This window comes from Bidens hawaiensis, unplaced genomic scaffold, assembly GCF_021521415.1.
Source record: "Bidens hawaiensis isolate Kalapana, Puna unplaced genomic scaffold, B.hawaiensis_p1.1 tig00048250_1, whole genome shotgun sequence".
Classification (NCBI taxonomy): domain Eukaryota; kingdom Viridiplantae; phylum Streptophyta; class Magnoliopsida; order Asterales; family Asteraceae; genus Bidens; species Bidens hawaiensis.
In genome coordinates, this window is record NW_027498642.1 from 106 (window position 1) to 21,586 (window position 21,481).

General features: G+C 35.4%; 1 protein-coding gene across 1 annotated transcript; it reads right to left on the reverse strand.

The window, feature by feature from the left end:
• Positions 1-486: 486 nt before the first annotated feature.
• LOC143597418 (uncharacterized) lies at positions 487-1,563 on the reverse strand. Its single transcript, XM_077075927.1, has one exon. It carries the CDS (start codon positions 1,561-1,563, stop codon positions 487-489), a length of 1,077 nt encoding a protein of 358 aa, XP_076932042.1.
• Between the last annotated feature and the right edge of the window lie 19,918 nt (positions 1,564-21,481).

Genomic DNA, 21,481 nt, shown 5'->3' on the forward strand with positions numbered 1-21,481 from the left:
TTACAGCCGGTTGGTAAATTCACAAAGTACGCGTGACAAACATGAATCGACACATTTTTTTGGATGACAACGTACTCTTATTTAATAAAACAAAGATTACCTGGAACACAAAAACAAACGACATACATTAATCCTACATAGATTGTTACGTTACATCAAGATTCTCTGGACAATATAAAAGACCCAGATTATTTTTCACACGACATAAATTAAGGATAGAGAGTACGCCCCCATATGATCGAGCATGCTTTCGCAATTTACATGTGAATCACGTTTTCTTGATCGACCAGGGTTAACCAACAGTTTTCCCATGACCAGGCTGATAATCTAATTTCTCGGAAAAATATTCGCATGTCAAGGTGTTGACGCCTTTGAATATTCCATCATCCCTTTGTTTGGTAACCCATTTACCATTTGAATGAAGAACGGTTTCCTTGTAGTTGAAAGGCACATCACAAGCACCCTTGTAAACCATGAGCCATATCTTCATTGTAGTTTTAGGTGCACCTTAATAGTGTAGCTTGCTTCGGTTTGAGTCTGTGTTGTTTTGCTCTCTCCCCATTCATGAGTGGAGCCATATTCGGTTGACAATTCGACCTGGAAAGTCGAATTGGCGACCAATGGAACCTCACTAACTTCTAAACCTACACTTACAGATGTACCAAAACTCAATGACTCACTGTTGTTCCATGTAGTGGTAACAGACCTAGTTTGAGAAGATTTTAAGCTGGCTTCAGCTTCTTTGTCGGGGCTGTCATTTGTCGCAATTTCACTAGCGACCTCTTGAACTACCTCGTCATGGATCTTGGAGTCCCCAAGCCGATATCTGACATGAGAGATCTTTCTTTTCATGACACGCTCTTCAACTGTTATTCTCGTGTCGTTTGTTATATCCTGATAGTCTGTTCTTAAGAATTTGTCCCCTTGTTTTGCACCACAGAACTTATTCGTGCCCAAACTGCGAATAGCAACCACGTTGTCACTTATTTTGATAAACGAAAACAAGGTGTCATCAGACTTGCTGTAATCTTCTGCATCAGCCACTACCCACTCACTGCCTCCCCTCCAGTACTTTCCATAGTTCAAACTCTTTATACGGTAGTTCCCGTTAGCAGCAGGGACGAGTTCATACCCTACTTGTGGATTTCCAATGTCAAATCCTGACTCAAACTTATGATAATTGACGCCTTTTGTTAAACCGGAGCCAAGGTAGTTGCCATCTAGGACTTGAGATTTAAATGAGACTTGAGAGGGAAGTATCACAAGATCTTCCCAGTTAACTACAAGGAAAGTGTATTGGACATCAGGTTGATCTTGATCATCCTGTAGTTTTAACTGGAAACCATTGTAATCCACCTTCCGAGCCGTGCCCACGGTGAAGAACTGGAATCCTGGGGTTCCATCTGATGTATAATCAGCAGAGACACGGAACAAGGTGCATTTGGGATCTAATTTATCCTCCAGTGGCTTGTCGGCGGCCGCAATACCCTTAAAAGTCTTTGTCGAATCTGGATGTGGCACCCAATACTTATTGCTGAAGCAAGATCTTATGTTCACGACCATGTCGTCCCCAGTTTTTGATTCTTCCACTGCGAACTTTGCTCACGGACTAAAAATATCATCTTCACTGAAGTCCAGGAAAACTTGCCTTTTCTCTCGGTCATCAGATCTTGACAAACTCGGATTTATCCACAAATATGGACCCCCTGAAGCGGCTTGCATCACAAAAAAACTCGGGATCGATGTCATGGCTGTGGTGTGGTACACTCAAAGGGGAAGTATATTTTTGTGATTAGGGATGGATATGGTTATGAAATGCACACTAGCTCATCCCTTATATATACACGGACTGTAGAGCACACAAAGCATAAATGCATGCAATTGTTAAGACAGTTATCTTATTTTTGTTTGTATTGCGAGACAAAAATATCTCAATATATATCACACCAGAGAGTAAAATATCTCAATATATATTTGAGTATATTTGCATTTGTGTTCTTATTTTATAACTTAAGTTTATTTTTTTTTCAAATGATTCATTTTATTAATTTTAATGTTGACAAACCCGTGCATTACACGGATCTGAAGTTAGTATTATTATAAAAGAAATATCTTTCTAATTTATAACAACATTCCCACAAACGCTTTTCTACATGACGACTTACACTTTCTGTTTGAAATACTCTAGCTAAAATATGTTATTCAAATAATTAATTAGTACGCACTTTAACGTGAACAAAGAAGGGGCCTTTAAGGTTCAGAATTGATAACACGTTGTGGCTTCAAACCATCGAGGGTTGTCTTGCTATAAACAATGTCCATCCTAGTTGTTATTAGCAGGGCCGGATTCGGGTCTATGCAGGCTGTGCAGCTGCACAAGACCCAAAATCTGAAGGTCCATAATAGCTTTAAACAATAGCCACTAGATCTAGCAAATCCAAAATAAAGCCTTTTTTTTTTCTAGCCTGGCCAACACTGAAGAATTTGAAACAAATACGTAAACCCAAATAATTTTAGTGTTGACAAACCCGTGTATTACACGGGTCTGAAGCTAGTATTATTATAAAAGAAATATTTTTCAAATTTATAACACTAGCTTTATAGCTCATGTAACACACGAGATGATTCACATAATAAAGTAATAAATAAAGCAAATAAGTATATAATGTATATGAAAAAATAATTACATCTATACTTATATCTATAATATGTGTACATAAATTGATTTTATTTATATTAGAAAATGATTTTTTAAAAAAAAAATGAATAAATAATAATAATAATAATAATGAACTTAAGAAAATGATTTTTTTAGCCTGGCCAACACTAAAGAATTTGAAACAAATACGTAAATCCAAATAATTTTAGTGTTGACAAACCCGTGTATTACACGTGTCAGAAGCTAATATTATTATAAAAGAAATATTTTTCAAATTTATAATAACACTAGCTTTATAGCCCATGTAACACACGAGATGATTCCAATAATAAAGTTATAAATAAAACAAATAAGTATATAGTGTATATGAAAAAATATTTACATCTATACTTATATATATACTATGTGTACATAAATTGATTTTATTTATATTAGAAAATGAGATTTTTTTTAGCCTGGCCAACACTGAAGAATTTGAAACAAATACGTAAACCCAAATAATTTTAGTGTTGACAAACCCATGTATTACACGGGTCTGAAGCTAGTATTATTATAAAAGAAATATTTTTCAAATTTATAGCAACACTAGCTTTATAGCCCATGTAACACACGAGATAGTTTAAATAAAAATTTATAAATAAAGCAAATAAGTATATATTGTATATGTAAAAAATGATACATCTATACTTATATCTATACTACGTGTACATAAATTGATTTTATTTATATTAGAAAATATTTTTTTTCAAAAAAAAATCAACTTAATAAAAAATAATAATAATAATAACAACAATAATAACGCAAGTGCAAAAACATACATGAGAACGGTCCATCTATTGGAAATTTGATTCTCGGTATCATATATGTATAATTGAAAGAACTTTGGTTATGAACCAGTTTCAAAAAAGACTTTTCATACAATAATAGTTCTCAATAATAGTTCTGAACCACGAAAATGATTTTTATAATTTTGAGGGGGCTTATCGACTTTTCCATAATGACAACACATAAAAATAACGCGTTAACCTGTCAAATTTTGTGAATGTTTTGCTTCATTTGAGCGTAATTTTGTATGACATGTTTTACACAATACATTTTAATCGTCATTAAAGGAAAAGTCAATGCTGCCACTAGTGTTTCAAATTTGATAAAAGTTAGAAGCATTGATAGGTTTGGAGGTAGCATGTCGGAAGTGTTCGTCATCTTTTCTTAAATTTTAATAGTTGTGGAAAAACTAGTCAATTAGACAAATCCTGAATTTTTTCATTATTTTCAAAAATGTCATTGAAAATAAATTTGAAACATAAATCACGTTTAAAATTCTAACTTTCATTTGTTTGACATTTTCAAGTCAAAACTTTGAACCAATAACAAATTTGACGATAAATCTACTTGCATTTTTCAAACTTTTAAAAACACTCATATTACCTCTTTTTGACCTGTAACAAACTTTAAGCCAAATGTAGTTAACTTGTACCATACAATCTATTTACCAACTTTTGACCTGTAACAATCAAATTTAAGTTCAACAAAAAAGTTGAAACAATTATTGATAAAAAAAACCAAGAAACTGACTATGATAAACTTTATTATATATGAAAGTGAATGGTATATATTATTACATTTTAACATATATATAGTTTAGTAAATTAACTGAAAAAATAAATAGATAGATTTAAAACATAAATTTATAATTTATAAGAATATTTATTTTTATAAAAATGTATAGACATAATAAAATAGAGTTTAAAGGAAAGTGAATAATATAATCATGTTATAGATATGATATAAATGGAATGCAAAAGGAAAGTGAATAATTATTGATCTATGACATAGTTATTAGTTTGGTGGGGAAAAATTATAAGGTTTAACCACAAACTGATATGTGTCCACAATTATTTTACTTTATTAGAATAGGTAGATTCCACAAACGCTTTTCTACATGACAACTTACACTTTCTGTTTGAAATACTCTAGCTAAATATGTTATTCAAATAATTAATTAGTATGCACTTTAACTTAAACAAAGAAGGGGCCTTTAAGGTTCAGAATTGATAACACGTTGTGGCTTCAAATCATCGAGGGTTGCGTTGCTACAAACAATGTCCATCCTAGTCGTTATTAGTTTCTTTTACGTAGGGTTTTGGAGTTGGTTCCAACAACAACCCGTTAAGCTTCTAGCTATTTTAGATAGCACCTCCATCTGTTGGCTCAATTGTTGTTTGGCCTAAATGTAAGGCCTAACCCAAGAATTAATTAAGGTTTTAATATTTGGTAATGTTTTGACTAGCAGGTTAGGTTAGTCTATATAAACCGAGTTATGGTTAGACATTATATTATGAAGTTGTAAGGCCCCGTCACCGGTAACCCTACTTTCGTGTTGGATTTACTCATAAACGCAGTTCTAAATATCAGAGTTAATTAAAACATTCGCGGAATTTAAAAACTTTCATAAAACATTTCATAACAAAACACTTCTTGTCTTAAAACATCATTTTGTCTTTCAAAATAAACGAAACATTAAACTTAAACGTCTTGAGTCTTTCGATGCCAGCCTCTTATTCCGTGCCACGTGTCTCCTCAAGCGAGCTGCCTCATCCTACTCACCTGCGTGCATACTAAAAGTCAGCTACGCTGAGTGAGTTCTAGTTTATCACATAATCATACAATACATTCTTACATTTCATACTTAACCTCTTAACTTTCTTTTATACACACCTAAGTGCATATACTTTCATTCTTACCTTCGTACTTTTTTTACATACATAATCATACGTTTTAAAGAGCCTTTCTCCCTATAACCTCACAGATATTATAAGGGTCTGGTCCCTAACATCACAGATATTATAAGGGTCTGGTCCCTAGTATCACAGATATTATAAGGGTCTGGTCCCTAACATCACAGATATTATAAGGGTCTGGTCCCTAACATCACAGATATTATAAGGGTCTGGTCCCTAGTTCTCGAATATTAGTAGGGTTCGATTCCCTCTTCGTTACCATACAACCATACATCATACCTCGAGTATTATTAGGGCTCGGTACCCTTTTCGTAACCATACAACCATACAACCGTTTTTCCTTCTTTTATTAACTTTATTACATTCATACACATAAGCATACATATCATACTTACCTTATACATAGCGTTACAACCTGACGGTACGTGCAATATCCGAAGATCGTTCACGTACCATCAAGCAATCATTCATACATATCACATATGGCATACACTTATCACTTAGGATAAATGTATTAACAACACATCGAGTATGCACACAGCCCCGAAAACATAACAAGGAATGGGGCTAGAAACTCACCTGAACACGGTTACGTTCACCGTTAATCGTAATCCCTTTCTTCAGTTGTGCACGGCTGACTGTATAACGAGTATACGTATCAATTAACTATCACTTCTCATATTGCATTTCTATCTTTATATGACCCACAACGAACGGGGTCCGGGGGCAGCGCCCCTGGCAGCGGGGTCTAGGGGCGGCAGCCTCTAGCAGGGTCCAAGGGGCAGAGCCCCTGGCTGGGGTCGAGCTGCCAGGTCAGCTTGGAAAAATTTTATTTCCATTGACTGTCTTAACACATTTTTCATTAGGTTTTTAATTTATTTCCTAATCGAACTTGACTTTAAGCGAAGTTAAACCTTAGGCGAACTTAGCTTTAAGCGAAGTTAAACCTTAGGCGAACTTAGCTTTAAGCGAAGTTAAACCTTAAGCGAACTTAGCTTTAGGCGAAGTTATCAGTTAGGCGAACTTGGCCGTAAGCGAAGTTATCAATTAGGCGAACTTGGTCTCAGGCGAAGTTACCAGTTAGGCGAACTTGGCCGTAAGCGAAGTTATCAATTAGGCGAACTTGGCCTCTGGCGAAGTTACCAGTTAGGCGAACTTGGCCGTAAGCGAAGTTATCAATTAGGCGAACTTGGCCTCAGGCGAAGTTATCGCTTTGAAGGCGAATTTATCGCTTTGAAGGCGAAGTTGCCCAGTTCAGCCGCTGTTTGGTTTCTATCAAGCATTTTTGGCGATTTTAACACCCTTGTTATGGTTCGACATCACCCACTACGCTCCCCAACCGTTTTCGGTCGTATAAACACTATAAAGCTTGGATCTTTAAACTTCAAAGATCAAGAATCATACCTTTTTGTGCTTGTTTGGATCTCGTTTAACTTGTTTAATCACAACTAATCGCTCACTCTCTCTCGGATCACGCTCGTTCCTCTCCCTCGGCCGCCGGCGGTGCGTGTGGTGTGGGTGTGTTTTGGAGTGTTAGAGAATAAGATGGAATGAGTGATGTTTTAGGGTTTAGGGGATATTTATATCCCTTAAGCCCATGGACCTAAGGCCCATTCTCATTTAACCCATCTCAATTAATCTAAGTCCATGATCCGCTCCTTACTCGATATTAAATAATCAATAACGCGAAATCACTAAACATAACTTTCTTTATTCAACCTTAAAATTTTAGGATGTTACAGAAGTTGATGCAACCAAGTTAGGGTTCATCAAGAGTCAAACCGAGTTAGGATTTGAGAGTTTGTAATCAGTTTTTTGAGTGAGATTTTCTGATTAATATAAATGTTAGGTGTTGAGATAGAAATTGTACATACTGATATTATGAGGTTATGAAAAGTCAACTCTTGTTGATTTAGAAAGAATGTTATTAAGGTTGGGCTGAAAGTGACAAGTGACTGATAGTTGATGTTTATGACTCTACTTGAAGATTGTTTCAAAGATCAGGGGCTTATAGTGTAACTTTTTTGTTCAGTTTGTTATTAGCCATTAGAGTTGGTTTAGGGTTTATAATTGGGGGTTTTCTTTCATTATTGATGTAATTCAATTTCTTTTGTATTCTCTTTCAGTTTTGTAATCACTTCTTGGTAATAAGATCAGATACACTGTTGTGATCTTAATTGTTCTTGTAATCCGTTTTGTTCATAAAGCAATCAATCAATTCCGCTTAAACATTAACAATTGGTATCAGAGCTTCGGCTCTCGATCTTGATTGATTCTTTACTATTTGATTGAAGTTGTACTCATAGTGACCGGTGCAAAGTTCGACATTGAAAAGTTTGACGGGAAGAACGACTTTAGTCTGTGGTGAGTCAAGATGCGGGCATTGTCAGTTCATCAAGGCATCTCTGATGCTCTTTTGGGTGAACCAAACATGCCGAAAACACTGTCAGATAAGGAGAAGAAAGATATACTCGAGAAGGCTCATAGTGCAATAATTTGAGTCTTGGTGATCGAGTTCTCCGAGAGGTTTCAAAAGAATTAACGGCTGCCGGAGTTTGGGGAAACTGGAAACCTTATACATGACCAAATCATTGGCTAATCGTCTATATTCAAAGAAGAAGCTCTACACATTTCAAATGACTTTTGGTAAATCAATTGAGGATCATATTGACGAATTCAATAAGATCATTCTTGATCTTGAAAACATTGAAGTGGAAATTGATGAGGAAGATCAAGCTATCATCTTCTTGGCCTCATTACCAGGGTCTTATGAACATTTTGTAGATACTCTTATGTTTGGAAGAGAGAGTTTGTCTATGGAAGATGTAGTGTCTGCCATGAATTCCAAGGAATTACATAAAAAGAGTGAGAATAAAGATGATGGTGCTGATGGGTTATTTGTTTGAGGCAGGTCTGAACAAAGAGGGTTCAAGGGTAAGAACAATGCTGCTAGATCCAAGTCAAAGGTAAAGAGAAGGTGTTTTGTGTGTAATTCAGATAAGCATTTCAAAAGAGAATGTCCTGAATGGAACAAAAGGAAGAGTGAATTCAAGCAGAACAAGAAACAGGGTGGTCAGTCAGAAGATAACAAAGATGGGTATGATAGTGCAGAAGTTTATGTTGCGTCTAAATAGGGGTCAAGAAATGATTGGGTTTTAGATTCAGGCTGCTCTTATCATATGACACCTAATAAGGCTTTCTTTTAAGTGTTAAGGCTAGAAAAGCAAGGGGTGGTTCAATTAGGTGACAATAGACCATGTCAGATTCAAGGTATTGGTACTGTTTCTTTCAAACTAAGTAATGAGTCTGTTATAGATCTAAGTAATGTTAGATATATCCATGAGTTAAAAAGGAATTTAGTTTCTTTAGGGACTTTTGAAAAGGAGGGATGTCATGTGAATTTAAGGGATGGGAAAGTGAAAATAGTTAAAGGGTCTATGGTCATTTTGTCCGGAACCAGAGGGGCAAATAACATATATGTTTTAGATGGGAATGTTATTTCTGGTTCTGCATCTGTTGTAGAGGGTAAAACAATCAATTATGCTATGTTATGGCATAAGAGACTAGGACATATGAGTGATATAGGTTTAACAGAGTTAAAGAAGCAGGGTGCATTAGGTTGTCTAAATAGTTGTGACTATGGTGATTGTGAGAATTGCTCATTGGGAAAGGCCAAAAGAGTTAGATTCTCAAAAGGTATTCATAGGACTAAGGGTATATTAGACTATGTGCATGTAGACTTGTGGGGTCCTGCCAAAGTCTCATCTTTAGGAGGAGCTTCTTACTTCCTATCAATAATTGATGATTACTCTAGAAGGGTATGGTGCATGTTATAAGAAATAAGTTAGAAACATTTGGTAAGTTTAAGGAGTGGAAGGCATTGGTAGAAAATCAGACTGATAAGAAGTTGAAAAAGTTGAGAACAGATAATGGATTGGAATTTTGTAGTAGTGAATTTAATGAGTTCTGCAAGAAACATGGGATTGCAAGGCATCATTCTATACCAGGTACTCAACAAAATGGGCTTGTAGAGAGGATGAATAGAACACTGTTGGAAAAGGTTTGGTGCATTCTAATTAGTTCTGGTCTGCCAAAGTCTTGGCAGAAGCACTAATGACAGCTGCATACTTGGTTAATAGATCGCCTTCATCTGCCATAGAGATGATGGTTCCTATGGAAAAATGGTCAGGGTTAAAAACTAAGTATGATAATCTCAAAGTGTTTGGATGTTTGGCTTATTCCCATATAAGCCAAGGAAAGTTAGAGCCCAGGGCTGAAAAATGTATAATGTTGGGATATCTAGATGGGGTAAAGGGGTATAGAATGTGGAGATTAGAAGGAGGAAGTCCAAAAATTGTGTTGAGCAGAAATGTTGAGTTCAAGGAAGACATAATGTACTCAGATGTAAAGGGTAAAAATGTCATTGATCAAAACATTGATCAAGGAGTTCAATTTGAGGTGGAGTTATCTCAAAAGGGAACTGAAAATCTGGTTGTTACTGCAAATCAATCTGAAGCTCAAAGTAACACAAGTGAAAGACCAAGTGTTGCTGAGAACATGACAAGAAGAAATATTGTTAAGCCCATAAGGTACAAAGATGATATCTCAGCTTATGTGTTTCATGTGGCTGCAGAAGAGAGTTCTAGTGAACCACTTACATATCAGGAATCTTTAGATTCACCTGATAGTGATAAGTGGGTTGCAGCCATGAGGGATGAATTAGATTCATTATATAAAAATCAAACTTGGAAGTTAGTTGAGAAACCAGAAGATCAAAAAGTGGTAGATTGTAAATGGATTTTTAAGATTAAAGAAGGGTTTCCAGGTGAAGATCCTAGATATAAGGCTAGATTAGTAGCAAAGGGATTCACACAGAGAGAAGGAGTTGATTATAATGAGGTTTTTTCACCTGCAGTCAAACATGCTTCTATAAGGGCAATTTTGTCAATTACTGCTGTTTTTGACTTAGAACTTGAATAGTTGGATGTTAAAACAGCATTTTTACATGGTGATCTTGAAGAAACTATTAACATGAGTCAACCACCAGGTTTTGAGTGTAATGGTCAAGGTGGCAGAGTTTGTTTGTTGCAAAAGTCCTTGTATGGACTGAAACAGTCACCTAGACAGTGGTATTTGAAGTTTGATGGTCATGTAGTTGCACATGGGTTTAAAAGGAGTCAATATGATACATGTGTGTATTACAAAGAATATGGTGAAAGAAAGTTCATTTACTTGCTACTGTATGTAGATGACATGTTAATTGCTTGCAAAGATAAATGTCTGATTAAAGAGACAAAGAGGATGTTAATGTTTGCTTTTGAGATGAAAGAATTAGGAGAGGCTAAGAAAATCTTAGGCATGGAGATTCATAGAGACAGGGCTGCTGGGATTATTAAGATGTCACAAAAATCCTACTTAGAAAAGGTGTTAAGGACCTATCATATGGAAAATAGTAAAGCTGTTGTAACTCCTTTAGCTATGCATTTCAAGTTATCAGGAGTAGATTGTCCTCAATCAGATGAAGAAAAGGGTAAAATGGTCAATGTGCCATATGAAAATGCAGTTGGCAGTTTGATGTATTTTATGGTCTATACCAGACCAGATATAAGCTATGCAGTTAGTGTAGTAAGCAGATATCTGAGTAATCCGGGTAAACAACATTAGGAAGGTGTTAAGTGGATTATGAGATATCTTAGTGGCACCAGGCATGTAGGGTTGGTATATGGTAATTGTAACAGTTCAGATCAGGTTGTGCAGGGTTATGTGGATTCAAACTTTGCTAAAGATCTTGACAAGGGAAGGTCAATTACAGGTTATGTGTTCACTATGCTTGGTGGTACTATAAGTTGGAAAACAACTTTACAAAGGGTAGTGGCATTATCTACTACAGAAGCAGAATTTGTAGCTCTGGCAGAGGCTGTCAGAGAATGTGTTTGGTTGAAAGGTTTTATGACTGAGATAGGATTATCAGTCAAAGATGGCTTAGTGTTTTGTGACAATATGGGTGCTATTCAATTGTCAAAACACCAAGTATTTCATGAAAGGTCTAAGCACATTTCTGTGAAGTTGCATTGGATAAGAGAGATCCTAAGTTCAAAGGAAGTAAGGGTGGTCTATGTGGACACAAGGGATAATGCAGCAGATATGATATGTTAACTAAAAGTGTTCCAGGTTCTAAGTTTGAGCATTGTTTAAAAACTTTGCATATTTCTTAGATCAGGGTTATTTTTGGTATTAGTTCAATTTCTATTCAAAGGTGGAGATTGTTAGGTGTTGAGATAGAAATTGTACATACTGATATGAGGTTATGAAAAGTCAACTATAAAGTCAACTCTTGTTGATTTAGAAAGAATGTTATTAAGGTTGGGCTGAAAGTGAAGTGACTGATAGTTGATGTTTGTGACTCTACTTGAAGATTGTTTCAAAGATCAGGGGCTTATAGTGTAACTTTTTTGTTCAGTTTGTTATTAGTCGTTAGAGTTGGTTTAGGGTTTATAATTGGGGGTTTTCTTTCATTATTGATGTAATTCAATTTCTTTTATATTCTCTTTCAGTTTTGTAATCACTTCTTGGTAATAAGATCAGATACACTGTTGTGATCTTAATTGTTCTTGTAATCCGTTTTGTTCATAAAGCAATTAATCAATTCCGCTTAAACATTAACAATAAACGAGAGTCATTCGTTTAGTTCGTGCTTGATTATCGATCTGGGACTTGAATTGGTATCAAGAAGCGATAACAAGATTAAAAGATGTAAATAACAGTAAAGCCGTTAAGATACGTGTAATTAGCCCAATCAAATTACCAACAAAGTCTAAAATAATAGGGATGCAAAGAGAAACTTAAAGATGATGCATCGTGCATAACACATATGCCTCAACTTAAACATATATTGATAAAACAATGGGGATCCGAATTGCACTGGAACAAAGTCTACTGTAGACTTTACTTCTAATTTTGTAGGGTATAATAAAATACATACTTTATTAATTTAAATTGGTGTATTTATTAATTTATTCTATGACAATATAATTAAACAGGGCTTATGCTTGTATATATATGGCTCATATTACATAAGCTTTTGTTGACAAAATATATCTTCTGTCTGTTACAAGGAGAGATATCCCATAGAGGGTTTCAAATAATTCCACATTATTAAGCTTAGAAAAAGGTCCCTGTTTTTATTTGTTTGTCATAACATAAATAGCCACTCACTAAACTGAACGCAAAAATAAAAAAAAAACCACAAGCTCATCCTTTGTTATATACATATATACACATATACACGTATGAGCAAGCCACATGCATGGACCACATTGCTTCTAAGGTATGAATATTGCATAATGGATTGTTAACAGTTAATTATTTTGTTTGGTTTTGGCAGAAGCTAGCTTCCCACTAATAGAAAATTAAGCATTTGCGACCATCATTCAAGTCGAAAAATGGTCGCAATTGGGTTGTTGCGACCGTTTTTACAACCAAAAATGCGGTGGAAAAAAACAGGTTGCAAATGCACAAATGCGACTATTTTGCGACCACGTTTTCATTTGCGACCGAATTGTCATCACAAATATTGCTACCAATGCTACAGTCGGAAATCTTGCTACCTAATGTATGGGTGAAATATTGTGTGTTAAGTAAGTTATATCATGTATTTTGTGTGTTTATATGTCTTGGACATGATTACTTTGAGTGGTTTTACGTTTACAGGTGAGCGAAGCTTAAAGGAGCTAAATTGGAGCATATGGGATGCAGTGGAAATGAAGATTTTATTGCATGGAATGATAGAGAATTTGAAGACGAAGACGTGGCCGAAAACGGTGCGTAAAACGGAGCTATAACGAAGAAGTTATGAGCAAAACAGTGCAAGGGGCTGTCACCGTAAAGCAGTGGCTGATGACCGTAGGCTACGGTCCCACCGTAGCTTACGGTGGGGAGACCGTAGGCTACGGTGGCCTGGGCGGAAACACGCGATTTTTAGGTTTTTGTTGACTATTTTAAGCCCGGTTCAACCCTAATGCTTCATACCCTAACATATTTGGGCGATTTTGGGGCCATGCCTTACCATTCTAACACCTCTCAATCACCATAATCATCCATGGTTTCATCCTTCCAATCCGTAATCGAGCCAATTATGATGAAGAGGCAAGGCTAAATCACTCATGACCACTTCAGGTGTAGGGTTTGCATATGAACTGATTATTTTCATGACCATTACATGTATTGGGATTTAGTTTTAATTAATCTTTTGGTTGATTGAATCTACATGTTTATTGGAACTTATTAAATAGTTGTGTTTCTGGGACTTTCGTTTATCAAAAATTATTTGGTTTGTGTTTATCAACATTTAGGATTAAGTTCTTATCGTCATTGAACCGTTTACCACTAATCATTGATAGATGCTAAGTTTTATATTAATGAACTGGTAATTAGATAGACCGTGTTCAGTTGTGTCAATTCTTCAGATTAAGTTCTGTGAGTCATCATAACCAAACTATTATGTCTAGTAATCATTTATCTACTCTAATAAACAAATCATGTCTATGTGATTTCCCAGTTGTTATAATTTATCGTCAATCAGTTCATTGCATTACCTGAACCTGAAGTGTGTCACTGTTTCTCTAACTGTTTTACAAACAAATCAATATTCAAACCGCTTGATATCGTTTGTCCACCCTAGTATAATTAATTATAAAGACTTAAACTTGGTTAGCACTTTCCACTGATTCCCTGTGGATTCGACACCTTACTTGCCCTAGCTAGTAAAGGTAATTTTTATAAATGTTTTTGATTGACCTTTCGACATCGATCAAAATGGCGCCGTTGCCGGGGAATTAACGCGCAAAGTGCTAGTTTAGTGTTTTGTTTAGTTTTTGTTTTTTAGTTTTATTTGTTAGATTCTACGCTTGGTATCTATGTGTTTCATGTGTGTAGGTAACTCACAATGACAGGCAGTTGGGTTTATGACCCACAATGAGGGATATGAGTTCGTGGAAGATGCTTATCTGGACCATTCATTTCCATACCATGAACCACCTTCATACAACCCTCAAAGCTATTATGAGTCAAGTGAATATGATAGTGATGAACTTGGGACGCCAACTTTTGTAAGTTACCGAGAGCAGGAAGACTACTATTATGATGAGTACCCCCAACCGATATACGAAGAAGTCCCTCTATATTATAATCATGGTGGTACTTATCAAAGGAATTATCAGCAAGATCCAGAAGATTCCTTGAGTAACAATGAAGAGTCTATTAAAGACGTTATGGATTTTCTAAAGGAGATGAAGAGAGATCAAGAAGCTCATAATAAGGCTATAAATGAAAGGTTAGAGCTTCAAGCAACGTCTAATGCTGCCCAAGATGAACTGATGAGTCAACTATTAGAAAAGGTGGCCCAAATTAAAAGAGAACGAGAGAAGTTGGCTAGCGGGGTCATGGTGGATAATGAAGTGATAAATGAGGTTCAGGGACTTTTAGAGCACGAAGTGGAGGAATAGGCTGTGGAGATTAATACCACACCAACTCCGTTAATTACCGATGAGCCAATGAATGTTGCGGTTAAGGTTGAAGAAGATGACATTGAGGGACAATGTTCAGATCTTTTAGGGCATGAAGTTGAAAGTTTATACCATGTTGAAGACATAGAAACCTTTGAAGAATTGATAAAGGAAGTAACCCAGGTTTTGTTTGATGATGATGTAGTAGTAGGAGAGGATCTAGAGTTGTTGGAGCATAGAGTTGAATGTCTAGACCCAACCGAAGAGATAGTTTCATATTATCCGGATCATCCTCCATTACCCATTATTTATATTGATAAAGTCAAGGATGATGATTTGAATTCGAATATAAAGAAGGTGAAGATGAAGATTATTTGGGCTCACATGGGTTCTACTGACGTCAACCACAAGAAAGAAGGTATGGACACAACACCTCAACTACCGAGCATACTCCGGGAACTCGGTGGGGAAATGCTCAGTTCGCCCCCGATCAACATTTGGCGCTTCAAAGATTAGAAAGAGGTTGAGGGCTAGATGTGTTAACTATAAGGCGTATGTGGGAAATCCAAGGAGAAAATGTGCATTCACACCGGCCCATATTTGTTCATTGGACATGCTGAAATTGACAGGGGAAGCAGAGCCGATGCATGCTAATTGCCGAGCTTACTTGGGAAATTCCTCGGTAGGTAAATGCTCCATTAGACCACCATAATCGCCAAATGAGGTAACGGTCTGGCTGAAGACCTTAACAAAAACTTAGCGCTGATCGGGAGGCAACCCGGCCTTTTATTTAATTTTGTTTTGTTTTTCAATATTTTTGTTTTTTCTTTTTGCGTGTTACTTTTTGCTTGTGATTTGCAGTCATACTAAACCCTAAGTGTGGGGAAGTTCATGGTGGTATAGTCAAGATTCAATATGTAACACCAAAGTTTAAGGAGTGCGGGTCAAGGTTGCAAAAGTACATATCAGCAGGACCCGTTTGACAAGAGAGATTCGAATCAGGTGCATGTGTCTCTTTCCTGTACTTTGGTTGTTAAAAATTTTTAAGTTCTCGTGTACTACACTCAATTTTTAACAGTAAATTACATTGGGGACAATGTAAAGTTTAAGTGTTGGGATGCAGGATTGGAGTTGAAAGGTGAAAAATGTTAAAAATGTCCCAAATTATTTTTATTTTTTTTGCAAAAACAATGGAAAATGATAGAAAAACTGGAACTGTTTGTCAAAAATAAAAAAAATAATAATAATAAAAAATAAAAATTTTAAAAATAAAAATAAGCAAATAAATAATAATAATAATAATAAAATAAAAATAACACACTTAATTTGGGATATGTCGGCAGGCTCAGCCTTTAAGAATGGAATGACGGTTTGGTTGTTAGCTTAATTGAACTTTTAATTGCTTGATTTTAGTGGGAGACACCTTCGGGTTTTGTTTGTTTAGCTAAGCCTGTGTAAGGACTGGGATGAAAGGTTGGGCTATACTCAAGCCTTTTTGTTAGATTTGATCACCAAAAGAAATTTTTTTAAAATATTAGACTACTGAACGATGCTTGGATATGCTTAACGTGAGAGTATGCTAGATGGCTTGTGATATAAACATAACGAAAATACTTCTAGTTTAAGTGGTTAACGCTTCATAGGTGTATGGTTTTATAACCTTAAATCATGTATTGATGGGATGCTCTAGGATTCGGAGACCATGGGTCTTTATGCGGTATATCATCTGGGTATTCATATCTCCTAAGTGGATTTATGAATATTAAAAGAGCTCAAAGAGCAAACCCGCAGTTTATTTGCCAATTCATAAGTCAATAAACATGATCACAAAAAGTGCTTTCAAAGTACAAATTTCACTACTGACTTGATCATCCACGCTGTTAGTCATATGGGGTCTCCGTGCTCGCGTCTCATTACCATTAAGAAACGGACCACATGGGACACGTCATATGTAAGCCTTACAGATTCGTGCATACTCACCCATGGTGATGGACTTTGGGGTGTTGCTTGATAACGGGGGTATACCATGTAGTGGGGGCTATTTGTTAGTTAGTTACATAATTGTACTTTAATCGTATCTAATGGCCATTCTGTTAGACTGTGATGCTTAAGTTTAGGTTTTGGTTCGATAAAATATCCATGATTGTTTTAGCTATTACATATGGGCTTAAAATGGTACACATGGTTGTGCATAGTTTTGATCATCTAGCACTAAGATTTAAGTCAATTTGGGGTGGTCTGGCTCGGTAAAACCATAATGAAGCATAGTAAGGCGGCTTCAGGGCTTTGATGTGTGGGTTCAATTTAATCGTATAAATTAATAAAATTTTCATGCCTTATTTGTCCCGGTAAGTATTAGGGCATGGGTTTAAGTGGATAGCAATATCAGCAATCGCGGTTTTTGTGTTATTTGTTGATATTAAAAATATAATTTAATTATTTAGAAAAAAAAATAGTTTCCGGTTCTGATTTCATTGTACAACTTTTTCGGGACGAAAAAGGATAAGTGCGGGAATGTGATGCGTGGGTGAAATATTGTGTGTTAAGTAAGTTATATCATGTATTTTGTGTGTTAATATGTCTTGGACACGATTACTTTGAGTGGTTTTACGTTTACAGGTGGGCGGAGCTTAAAGGATCTAAATTAGAGCATATGGGATGGAGTAGAAATGAAGATTTTATTGCATGGAATGATAGAGAATTTGAAGACAAAGACGTGGCCGAAAACGGTGTGTAAAACGGAGCAATAACGAAGAAGTTATGAGCAAAACAGTGCAAGGGGGCTGTCACCGTAAAGCAGTGGCTGATGACCGTAGGCTACGGTCCCACCGTAGCTTACGGTGGGGAGACCGTAGGCTACGGTGGCCTGGGCGGAAACACGCGATTTTTAGGTTTTTGTTGACTATTTTAAGCCCGGTTCAACCCTAATGCTTCATACCCTAACATATTTGGGCGATTTTGGGGCCATGCTTTACCATTCTAACACCTCTCAATCACCATAATCATCCATGGTTTCATCCTTCCAATCCGTAATCGAGCTAATTATGATGAAGAGGCAAGGCTAAATCACTCATGACCACTTCAGGTGTAGGGTTTGCATATGAACTGATTATTTTCATGACCATTACATGTATTGGGATTTAGTTTTAATTAATCTTTTGGTTGATTGAATCTACATGTTTATTGGAACTTATTAAATAGTTGTGTTTCTGGGACTTTCGTTTATCAAAAATTATTTGGTTTGTGTTTATCAACATTTAGGATTAAGTTCTTATCGTCATTGAACCGTTTACCACTAATCATTGATAGATGCTAAGTTTTATATTAATGAACTGGTAATTAGATAGACCGTGTTCAGTTGTGTCAATTCTTCGGATTAAGTTCTGTGAGTCATCATAACCAAACTATTATGTCTAGTAATCATTTATCTACTCTAATAAACAAATCATGTCTATGTGATTTCCCAGTTGTTATAATTTATCGTCAATCAGTTCATTGCATTACCTGAACCTGAAGTGTGTCACTGTTTCTCTAACTGTTTTACAAACAAATCAATATTCAAACCGCTTGATATCGTTTGTCCACCCTAGTATAATTAATTATAAAGACTTAAACTTGGTTAGCACTTTCCACTGATTCCCTGTGGATTCGACACCTTACTTGCCCTAGCTAGTAAAGGTAATTTTTATAAATGTTTTTGATTGACCTTTCGACATCGATCACTACCTAGCTGCCGTCGTAAACTTTGCAACTGCTGCTTCCGTCACAAACTTTGATACAATAATCAATAGATTGGTACCAATGGACCATTGTTTTTTGTTCAGTAGAAAGAAGAAGATAATATTTTCATATATTGGGACAAATGTATGATCATGTGTATACATCTTATCTTTTCTGCTGAAGGACCGTCATATATTAAGGGAAACGTGTCACCCTTTATTTATACTTTTGTCCTCCAGTTGAACCATCAATCACTTGGAGAGGGGCATCCTAACATTCAATACACAGTATCAAAATTAACCCTATAGCAAAGAGTGCTATATTGATGACATATGTTGTCAGCATGGATGATCAACCCATGACAACATATAGTATTTTAGATCTTACCCGACTATACAAATTAGACGAGATCTATGAAAAAATCATGTCAATTTGAAAAGGTATCTCGACGATATGTTGTCGCCATAGATTATAATATATATTTTTTAACTTTTTTTATTTCTAATTAATATATAAGAAAAGAAAAAAAAAGGAATTTCATCTAAGATGGCGACATGCCATCACCATATATAGGTTAAATTATTTATTTGTTTTTCATTGTTTTCAGATTGAATAAATGAAACCTTGAAATGACGTAGTTTGGTTGAACTTATGGCGACGACATGTCACTGCAATAGGGTTTATAATGCCCTAAATTGATGAAGTTTATCTGTAGGTCCTAGATAATGGATCTCACAACTTACTCGGACTAGGGGTGAGCAATTCACAGTTTCAAACCGCGAGAACCAGGGAGTTGGAACCGAACCGCTAGATTCGAACAGTATTATTATATTTCTTGTCCTGTTCCGGTTCTTAAATTTGGGTGAAAACGGTTCCCGGTTCGGTTCCGGTTAGAACCGACAGTGTCAGTTATAGAACCGAGTTAGGTTTAAACTTTGAAGATTATATTTAAAATCCTACTTATTTAGTAGGCTTTCATACTTCTATGTACGAGCGACCATCCACGTTCTCACTTTCCCGGTTACATTTAATCCCTTACAATATCATAAACGATAATCATCTTACACAATCCTAAATCTGTTTTAAAAAATAATTGTTTTCTGAAATATTTTGAGCCATTCTAATCTATTCCTAACACCCTTCATTAAAATATAATATGTTGATATGATAATGTTTTATTTTATGAGTTGTCGTTTGTTTCTTGCACATTCTAATATTTCATATTTAGAATTTTAATTGAAAAACGGTTTTGACAAGAACCATTTGCACAAGAACCGTTAACTCGGTTCTAAACCAAACCGGAACCGTTAAAATACCGTCCGGTTCCGGTTCTTATATTTAGCATTTAACGGTACCCGGTTCAGTTCTCGCGGTTCAGAACCGTTGCGCAGCCCTACTCGGATCAATCCGTGCTGTTATTTAGCGGAAATCAATAACAACACTCGGATCTCGGATCTTAGTTTACAAACACACAAAGAGATAAAAAGATGAAGTTTTGTAAGAAGTTATCAGGAGAAATGAGTAAAAGTGACCCTTTTATAGGGTCCCCGTTTCTCCTAGGTTTTCATTTTGATGGCCCAAGTAGGCTTACCCAATGGGCTTTTACCATAAAAAATAAACGTATTGAGTACGTAATAAACCGACTACAAGTAAACTGAAAGACGTACACAATCCTAATAATAATATGAAATATAACCTTACAATCTCCCTCTAGGATTGAGTCTGTCGAGGAACCTTCATCAATTTCTTTGCTTACGTCTTTATTTCTTGAAATTTAGTACTTGCCTTGATCCAAGATCTTGAACGAGATTGGATCAAAACAATTCTTTATTTTCCATTCTTGTAGACTTGAACTTTAATCTTATTTTCTGGGAAGGATCGGTAACAACAAATTTTAGAAACATCAGATGCGGGAGGCTCAACATCTAATTTTCTTTTGTTGACTTTATTGAGCCGATTGATTTTTTCCTTTGTCCTTCAACCGATCTTCAGACACAATCAGTTCGTTTTTAGGTTCAACCACCAACTTTCACGTTCTCGTTTTCTTTTAAGCGCTTCAGTATTCGCAACTTCTGATTTTGCATTCAAGCAGACTTGATATTGATCTACCTGTCCATGGACAACTACACAAACTTAGAACGAATAAGATTCATTCATAGACACTCTCAAGGGTCAAAGAAGAATTTTCTTTTTTCAAAAAATGCCCTTGGTTTGAGGAATAGGCAGAATAACTTTGAAATTTGAATATATATATATATATATATATATATATTGGATCAGGACCATGTGAGAACTTTTAGGGAATTGAGAACTATGAGAACCATTTTGGACTACAAAAAAACCCAAAAATAAAGAAAATCATAAAACGAAAAAAAACACAAAAATAAAAAAGTAAAAAAACAAAAGTTCTTATTTATCATCCCGATTTCTAAAAAAACGTAAAAAAAAAATTCTCGGTTTAACTAATTATACATATATGTATAATATGTATATACATGTACACACATGTTTTTTTTCCTATACACATATGTATAATTTAAGGTAAATCATAATGTACATATGTGTACATTACGTAACTAGAGAATAAATAAAAGTATGCATATGTATATAGGTATAATACGAATTAAAAATAAAAAAGAATCGTTTTTTTTATTATACATATACGTATAATATGTACACACATGTTTTTTTTCCTATATACATATGTATATTTAAGGAAAATGATAATGTACATATGTATAGATTACGTAACTAGAGATTAAATGAAAGTATACATATGTGTATAGGTATAATACGAATTAAAAGAAAAAAATTCGGTTTTTTTTATAATTTTTAGAGGTTTTTTTAGTGGTCCAAAA